Here is a 9,277-nt window from a genome sequence, read left to right on the forward strand (position 1 = left end):
AAGATTTTTTGATATGATCGAAAACGCCATAACATAATGGATTTTCAACATTGGTATGTTTCGTACACAATATACCATCTGTACCTGCACATCATTTACCACACAACACACAATGACACTAACTTATAGTTTTTTTATGAATTAAGTTTTTTATTTTTTAAATCTTTTAATTAATTAATTAATTAATTCATTAGGGGCTGGGAGGTAATAGATGGAGGGAGAGAGGCACCTCTCTCCCTCCATCATTTCACATGATCTCCGACAGGGGGAAGGAGTGATCATGTCACTCTCACAGGTGGAGGAAGCGGCGGAGCCTCTTCATGATAGATATTTTTCTGTCAGCCTGAACCTCTGCTGAAGTCTGCGGACTCTTGGTCTTCTAGGATTTTTGAAATGAAAAAAAAAACAAAGTAAGTACAGAGATTAAAAAACAAACAAAAAACGGTATAGTTCAGCATAAGGACGACAGGAGAGATCTACAAGTTGAAGGCAACTGAATTTGTTGAAGACGTTTCATTTCAAAACCTCAGATCCTACACTAAATACTGAGCAAAATTAAAACTACTATGGTGAAAATCCTCCATTGCAAGCAAAAGTTTTGCAATCACAGCTTTGCTTAAGTAAGAATCATTGATTTGAACTATGAACTCATTGTGTCTTATCTTGTTTAATCTAGTCCCTCTCTTTTTGTCTTTAAATCTGGTCTAATCAATTTCATTTTCCAGGTAAATGCATCCATACCTTGCAGGTTTGGTAGACACAGTCGCCTTCGTCATGCTGGGTCTTATTGGCATCCGTGTCAAAAGCAGCCATGACACCCTGTGAGTCCAGCTCACTTGCGTAGCTGAGCTCACTGAGCTCACTGAGCTCACTTGCGGAGCTGAGCTCAGTTGCAGAGCGGAGCTGACCTGCGGAGCGGAGCTGACTTGCGGAGCTGAGCTGACTTGCGGAGCTGAGCTGACTTGCGTGCTCATCACCCTCGAGAATGGAGTGTGAAGGTGGGGTGTTTCTGGTGTCCTCCAATGTCTTCTCCTCATTCTCTCCTTCATAATCCAGTAACACCAGAGGGGTGTTGTTCGACCCTCTGGAGCTGATGCGGGATGAGGCTTGAGGAGGAGATGAGGAGCATTTGGGACTAGATGACTGTTCACCAGATGACAACATGACAGCTTTGTCCATTTGTTGGTTTGAGTCCGGCTGGACCTTATTGCTCTGCCACCAAGGCGGCCCTTTGGTTTGTTGGATGCAGTAGGTAGCACGATGGACATTTGAAGATCCTTCATTCTGTGGGGCTTGCATGGCCCCTAACAGAGCAGAGGTCACACTATCATTAACAATGCTCCCAATGGCCTCTGTGAGTTTCAGTGTCATGTGAGAAGAGTTGTCCGCACCAAGCGTTTCCCTGAGAGTCTTGTCAATGGAGCTTTTCAAATTTTGCAGGATGTTCGAAGTGATGACAAGAGAGGCGGATTTTGAGCCACTCACTGACTTGACAGCCTTATCCGAATCCTGCTTTGTTGCTGGCTGGGCCTTTTTCCATGGTTTCCATTTAGGCCAGCACTTCCAAAAAGGCTTCTCCTTCTTGTTGATCCTGCTTTGACGTCTGCTTCTCGTGTCTTCCGGACACGGATGGACGGATTTTGAGTCACTGTCGAGGAAGGCGTCAGTGAGTACTGACTTGACAGCCTTATCCGAATCCCGCTTTTTTGCTCGCTGGGTCTTTTTCCATGGTTTCCATTCACACCAGTGCTTCCAAAAAGGCTTCCTCTTTTTGTCGATCTTCTTGTTGTTCCTGCTTTGACGTCTGCTTCTGCCACTCTCTAGTTGGACATCTTCATCTGGCACATTTATCGGTTCCGGAGGGACAGAGGTCAAGTCTGCTTCATTAGCAGCCTTGCTGTCCTCACTGGAGCCAATTGAGTGAGTGGCAGATATCTTTTCAGGACAAGGAGGGACGGATTTTGAGTCACTCACTGATTCGACAGCCTTATCCGAATCCTGCTTTCTTGCTCGCTGAACCTTTTTCCATGGTTTCCATTCACGGCAGCGCTTCCAAAAAGACTTCTTTTTCTTCTTGCTGATTCTGTTTTGACGTCTGCTTCTGCTACTCTCTAGTTGGACATCTTTATCTGGCAAATTTATCGGTTTCGGAGGGAAAGAGGTCAAGTCTGCTTCATTAGCAGCTTTGCTGTCCTCACTGGAGCCAATTGAGGGAGTGGCAGACGTCTTTTCAGGACACGGAGGGACGGATTTTGTGTCACTGTCGAGGAAGGCAGTGAGTAGTGACTCGAGAGCCTTATCCGGATCCTGCTTTGTTGCTCGCTGTGCCTTTTTCCATGGTTTCCATAAACAGCAGCGCTTCCAAAAAGGCTTCTGCTTCTTGTAGATCCTGATTTGATGTCTGCTTCTTCTACTCGTCTCTTCAGGACACGGAGTGACGGATTTTGAGTCACTGTCGAGTAAGGCAGTGAGTAGTGACTCGAGAGCCTTATCCGGATCCTCCTTTGTTGCTCGCTTCCGTGATTTATATTTAGGCCAGGGCTTCCAAAAAGGCTTCTTCTTCTTCTTGTTGATCCTGCTTTTTCTGCCTAAGTCTGCCTCATCCACCATAATGACCAGGTCTTCCTCTCCTTGGTGCTCTGCAAAAGCTCGCCGAAGGTTATAAAACCTGTTCAAATACCGGTCCACCTTATGAGCCACAGAGGATTCATCTTCTTCCTCATCAGCCTCTGGCTTAGAGCATTCCTCAGCTTTCCACCTTGATATATTCTGGAACAGCTCTTCAACATTGCACCCAACCCGTCCCAGTATAGATTCACCGAGCATGTCGGAGATTGAGCCTGCCATCTCTCTGAAGTATTCCACCTGTTTGATGTTTGTAACCTGTTAAGAAAAAGAAAAGGCAAACTGTAAGATAAAGGTACTACTAGTACTACTGATGCCACCAAGCACCTGTGGAGCGATGTATAATATAGTGATGACTATAAATGGCTGTAAAACTTCATAAAAACTGGTGGCTGAGGGCCCTATGTAGCCTTTGGTCCTCTTGAGCCTCAAGCAGCTCTGCTATTATGGGGCAATTATTGTAGCAAAACTAATTGCAAATGTGTGTGGAGAAATGTGTAACTGTATCTATGTGCGTGTAAACAGATTTGTAAATGTGTAAAAAAATACTGAGATTTGTGAACGTGCACAGGAATCTGCAAATTGTTTATTCAGAATCCGTGTGTGCGTAATCAGATAAATGTGTAAATGTGTAAAAAAAATCTCCAAATCTGTATTCAGAATAGCGAATGTATTGACATTTGTAAATGTATAGACAAATCTGTAAATGTGTTCATAGATCAATTGTGATCGAAGTACTAATAACTATTTTGAAAATCAATTAATCAGTTTGAGAATTTTTTTAAGAAAAAAGAGTATAAATTCTCTGGTTTCAGCTTCTTCAATGTGAATATTTTCTGGTTTCTTTACTCCTATATGACAGTAAACTGAATATCTTTGAGTTGCTGACAAAACAAGACATTTGAAGATGTCATCTTGGGCTTCAGGAAACACTGATCTACATTTTTCACCATTTTCTGTCATTTTATAGACCAAACAACTAATCAATAAATCAAGAAACTAATTGACAGATTAATCAAAAATGAAAATTAATATTAACTAACATGTAAGCTGCATTTAAATGTTGATGCTAATTTTAACTGCTTCATAAAATTCATACCTCTATCTGTTGAGACATCTTGAGCTTGTAGTCAGATCGAACTGTAATTCTTCTCTTGAGAAAGCTGGTACTTGTCTTCTCTCAAATCTTATTCATGAAAGGAGTGATGATGTCACCACTGCTTTAATACATCACAGTTTTCCATCTGGTGATGTCACCACTGCTTTAATACATCACAGTGTTCCATCTGGTGATGTCACGATGCAGTGGTGATGTCACGATGCAGTGATGTCATCCCCCCCACAAACATACACACACCTGTGCATACACACTCACATGCACACTACACACACAGATACACTTTACACTTTTATTTAAAAAAAAAACTTGCTTTTAAAAAATGGTAGTTAATTAAACCTACTTAATAGTTATTTCACTGTTAACAAACAATAAAATGATAATTAAGAATGTTTACTAAGTATTAGTAATGCTATAATTTCTGGTATTTTATCAGTAGTTTGTGTAATATGAAATGATTACTTTATAATTTCTATATTGTATCATAGATGATAGCTGGGTTTAGACTGAGGTTTCATATGATATAACTTTTCAAAGCAATGCTCAATTTCAAGGGCTGCTGAGCACCCTGCAAGATTGTGTGCCAGCTACTGGATGTATGTTTTACAGTAAAATGCCAAAACTCTTTAAGGCAATATCAATATAAACCAAAATTGACTTACATGTCATGTGCACACAGGAGCAAGCCTGTAGCATTTCAGGAAATTTTGCCACTTGTGAACACACATGGGAAATATTTCAATATATGTCTTCCTATCGACATTACAAATATGATACTGGTATTCAATTTCGGGCGACGCTGGTATATATATTAACTGTCCTTTTATTTGAAACGTTGTAAAGAAAGCAAGGGAACTACATACAGGACTGTCTCAGAGAATTAGAATATTGTGATAAAGTTCTTTATTTTCTGTAATGCAATTAAAAAAACAAAAATGTCATGCATTCTGGATTCATTACAAATCAACTGAAATATTGCAAGCCTTTTATTCTTTTAATATTGCTGATTATGGCTTACAGCTTAAGAAAACACAAATATCCTATCTCTAAATATTAGAATATCATGAAAAAGTATACTAGTAGGGTATTCAACTAATCACTTGAATCGTCTAATTAACTCGAAACACCTGCAAGGGTTTCCTGAGCCTTGAAAAACACTCAGCTTGGTTCAGTAAACTAAATCACAAGTATGGGGAAGACTGCTGATCTGACTGCTGTCCAGAGGACCATCATTGACACCCTCCATCAGGAGGGTAAGACACAAAAAGAAATTTCTCAAAGAGCAAGCTGTTCACAGAGTGCAGTGTCAAAGCACATCCACAAAAAGTCTGTTGGAAGGGGGAAATGTGGCAGGAAACGCTGCACAACCAAGAGAGATGACCGCAGCCTTAACAGCATTGTGAAGAAGAGTCGCTTCCAGAATTTGGGGGAGCTTCAAAGACAGTGGACTGAAGCTGGAGTCCAGGTATCAAAAGCCACTGTTCACAGACGTGTCCGGGAAATGGGCTACAATAGCCGTATTCCCATGGTCAAGCCACTTCTGAACTCAAGACAACGGAAGAAGCGTCTGACTTGGGCTATGGAAAAGAAGCACCGGACAGTTGCAGAGTGGTCCAAAGTCCTCTTTTCAGACGAAAGCAAGTGTTGTATTTCATTTGGAAGTCAAGGCGCCAGAGTCTGGAGAAAGGCTGGAGAGGAGCAAAATCCAAGTTGCTTGAAATCCAGTGTGAAGTTCCCACAGTCAGTGATGGTTTGGGGAGCCATGTCAGCTGCTGGTGTTGGTCCACTGTGTTTCATCAAGTCCAGAGTAAATGCAGCTGTGTACCAAGAGATTTTAGAGCACTACATGCTTCCGTCTGCTGAAAAGCTCTATGGAGATGAGGATTTCATTTTCCAGCATGATCTGGCACCTGCCCACAGTGCCAGAACCACCAGTAACTGGTGTACTGCCCATGGCATTACTGTCCTCGATTGGCCTGCCAATTCCCCTGACCTGAACCCCATAGAGAATTTGTGGGGTATTGTGAAGAGGAAGCTGAAAGACACCAGACCCAACAATGCAAATGAGCTAAAGGCCGCTATTGAAGCATCATGGGCATCCATAACACCTCAGCAATGCCACAGGCTGATTGCCTCCATGCCACGCCGCATTGATGCTGTAATCCGTGCAAAAGGATTCCCAACCAAGTACTGAGTGCATTAATGGACATTTTCAAATGTTTGATTTTGTTTTACTGTTATCAATCTTTTTTTTTACTTGGTCTGAGGAAATATTCTAATATTTAGAGATAGGATATTTGTGTTTTCTTAAGCTGTAAGCCATAATCAGCAATATTAAAAGAATAAAAGGCTTGCAATATTTCAGTTGATTTGTAATGAATCCAGAATGCATGACATTTGTTTTTTTAATTGCATTACAGAAAATAAAGAACTTTATCACAATATTCTAATTCTCTGAGACAGTCCTCAATAAAGCCTTGGAGGGCGGAAGTGGATGAACGCTCTAGTAAAGCGAATTATACACCGAGGCAGGGATCATTATCTGAGTGCAAGCATGCAGTTTTAGCAGAAGCAGAGCAAATACAAGCGCAAACAGGGGCTATTTGAGTGCAAGGACAGGGTTTTGATGGGAGGCACTACAAAAAAGTCATGCTCTTCTAATTGAAAGACCACGCGCTTCAATAAAGATAGGAAAAAAGCTCCATAAACTTGTACGAATGTACACGCCGACAGAGCAAGGAGTGATTAGCTGTCATGTCATGTTCTTCTGGTGGCGCTGCTCTGCTTGCGATCCCGGGCTCGCGGTCTACTGCATCTGTTTTGTTTGTTTGTTTGTTTGCTTGCTTGTTTGCAAATTGTCCGATTACGTCCTCGAGTGTTATTTTTGTTTTTGTTGAAACGTGCTGCATTCACATGGCAACGATCACTCAATCCGTCTGCTTGGCACTGATAATATGGGGACTTTGTACACTCTGCCATACATCACCTGCGGGCATGGAAGCTCAGCTGCCCATCACCTACACCCGAGACGCACTGCTTGTGCCTCGCTCTACCAGATTGATTCCCATGAAACTGCATGAAAGGGTGAGGCTGCAACCTGAACGCAACGGTCGGTCACGGAAAAAAGGTAGGCGACGCGGAGTACGGCAGTGTCTACGACGACGGGGAAACGGGCCTCCATTGCCTTCAATGATACTCTGTAATGCGAGATCACTGCGAGGCAAAATAGACAAACTCTGTGTCAAAACCAGGGGATGTTTTGAATACCGCACCTCGAGTATGATGGTGTTCACGGAAATCTGGCTACATCAGAGGCCTGTACTACGAAGCAAGTACAAAATACCCAGGGTATCTTCTCCTTATCTGGCTTAACTAACCCTAACAAACAAGATCCCGCTAAGCGGTCCTACGACGGTGGTTATCAACTCGGTAAATCAACCCAGGGTTTCTCCATCTGGCTATGAGCGCGTTCACATGAATGGGGTGGTGTTTGCAGCATGTGACCAATCAGAGACATGGACAAATCTACTGACTTGCAGACAGACAGGCAGAGCGGAACATTTTACAAAGGAAGAGCAAACTATATTAGACAAATACGAAGAAGTTAAACACATAATCCAGACTAAAAGCTCAGTTGAAGCTGCCAAATGCAGGAAGGACAACTGCTAAAAGAAAAAAAACTCCCGATGTGTGAATGCGTAAATTAAAGGGACTGTTTGTAACTTCTTACACGTACAAATCAATCCGGGTCGGTGTCCCATGTGGCTACACTGTTCAGACTCAGACTCCAACACAAACTACACGGAAGCACCGAAACTGCAAAGTTATATCTAGTGAAGCCCGTCTTGCAAAACAGTGTTTGGAGGACGCGGTCGGAGACCGTAGCTTTGGTCTCCAGGGCCGGAGTCTCTGCTGTACTCTGCTCCTCTGCCTGCTTGCCTTCACTCACACACCGCGCTCATTCTCGCTCTTTCGCTCCACCTCACGTGCATGTGCGCTCACTCCACACTGCAGAAGAGTTATAGCTCTGATAATATCTAGTGAATGTACAGTGGACATTTGTGCAGAAATAAATGCTGCAGTTCCTCCAGACCAACAGAGGTTTCCCGTTTATTGTGAAGTGACGGGGCTCCGCAGCGAGAAATGTTATCGTCTCCGACCGGGTGCCGGTGTCTCACTCCGGCCGCGGTCGGGAGGCTGAGGCAGGAAAAGCCAACACTACGATCAGCAGTGATTCATGGAGAGACCTTTGTCTGTTCAGCTAACATTACTGCCAAGCAGGTGAAATATAGTGATATTGTGGTTTTAGCTGACGTGTGTCGCCTCACTGTTTTGAGCGATGCTCATTCATGTCTATTTAGAGCGAGCACAAGCCCGACGCTGACTTTCGTTGACCTAAAGGCCACAGGTGTCGCTGTTAACAAGCTTTTCTGAAAGTTACAAACAGTCCCTTCAAGTTTCCTGTGTAAAGTTGGTCTCATTTCATAAGGTAAGGTGAGAAAAATTCAGAATACTAGGTTTGAGGCCAGGTCAAGGTCTCTGTGCATGCTTCGCGGAAAGAACAGGGTCTCCAACACAAATCTGCAGGGGTTCTCCTCCATGCTTTGGATTTCTCACACGAGGCGACATCTTCTCTGAACCCCTCAAGAGGACGACATCGTCCTTAAGGTGAGCACTCCATGTGTAAATTATCATGTTTCAGACGTCAAATGTATTTTTTATATGGACAAATTTAGCTAGCAACATGGCTGGTTTGTTAGTTTAGCAAATATTAGATTGTCAAAAAGACACTGGTAAGTAAAACACAACAGGGAACACTAGAAGAATCTCAACACTAGAAAAACTACGAAGAAGTAACGTTATGCTCTACCGCATGAGACGGAATTATCTGGCACCGTAGTGGAGTGAAGACCAGGCTTATATAAGGGGTTGATGAGGTAGATTGGATACCGGTGTGCCTCCTCTGCTGCTGCAGGCGGAGCCAGCAACACCCCCTGCCCAACACATGCCTTGTGACTGGAAAAATACAAAGGGGAAGGGAACAGAGAAAAACAGGCATGCACAAAAAATAACCACAGCAAAAACAAAACAACAGAATCATAACATATATGGCCATGAGGGAAGTCCTACAATTCTACCTTTTGTTTTAAAGATATTTCTGCTTTATTTGATAGTGACAGCTTGGAGAGAGAGAGAGGGGATGACTTGCAGCAAAGTGACTGGGCTGGAATCGAACCCCCGGTCGGCTGCAGACATGGTGCGCACGCTAGGTGAGCTACCGGGTGCCAATACAATTTTACCTTTAATAATTAAAGTTATCTGAACTCCGTCTGCTGATGAAGATTTTTTGATATGATCGAAAACGCCATAACATAATGGATTCTCAACATTGGTATGTTTCGTACACAATATACCATCTGTACCTGCACATCATTTACCACACAACACACAATGACACTAACTTATAGTTTTTTTTATGAATTAAGTTTTTTATTTTTTAAATCTTTTAATTAATTAATTCATTCATTCATTCAT

At 42.7% G+C, this 9,277-nt stretch overlaps 1 protein-coding gene across 2 annotated transcripts; it reads right to left on the reverse strand.

Annotated features, from left to right (window-relative positions):
- Positions 1-129: 129 nt before the first annotated feature.
- LOC119502073 lies at positions 130-3,840 on the reverse strand. 2 transcript variants are annotated; one of them, XR_005210011.1, is made up of 4 exons: positions 3,725-3,840; positions 864-2,883; positions 742-831; positions 130-379 (listed from the first exon to the last, which is right to left on the reverse strand). XR_005210011.1 is itself a non-coding variant. In XM_037792909.1 (3 exons), exons 1-3 carry the CDS (start codon positions 3,740-3,742, stop codon positions 290-292), a joined length of 2,250 nt encoding a protein of 749 aa, XP_037648837.1. In that variant the 5' UTR covers positions 3,743-3,840; the 3' UTR covers positions 130-289. The 2 variants fall into 2 exon arrangements, 1 of the variants encoding a protein (XP_037648837.1); XM_037792909.1 differs by having other exon boundaries at positions 742-2,883.
- Between the last annotated feature and the right edge of the window lie 5,437 nt (positions 3,841-9,277).

The sequence above is a fragment of the Sebastes umbrosus genome, chromosome 14, assembly GCF_015220745.1.
Source record: "Sebastes umbrosus isolate fSebUmb1 chromosome 14, fSebUmb1.pri, whole genome shotgun sequence".
Taxonomy (NCBI): domain Eukaryota; kingdom Metazoa; phylum Chordata; class Actinopteri; order Perciformes; family Sebastidae; genus Sebastes; species Sebastes umbrosus.

Bases quoted from the DNA above. Each gene is read 5' to 3' on its own strand.
- LOC119502073 (XM_037792909.1), bottom strand. The intron at 380-741 runs GTATGGATGCAT...CAAAAATCCTAG, and splicing joins GTGTCTACCAAACCTGCAAG to AAGACCAAGAGTCCGCAGAC.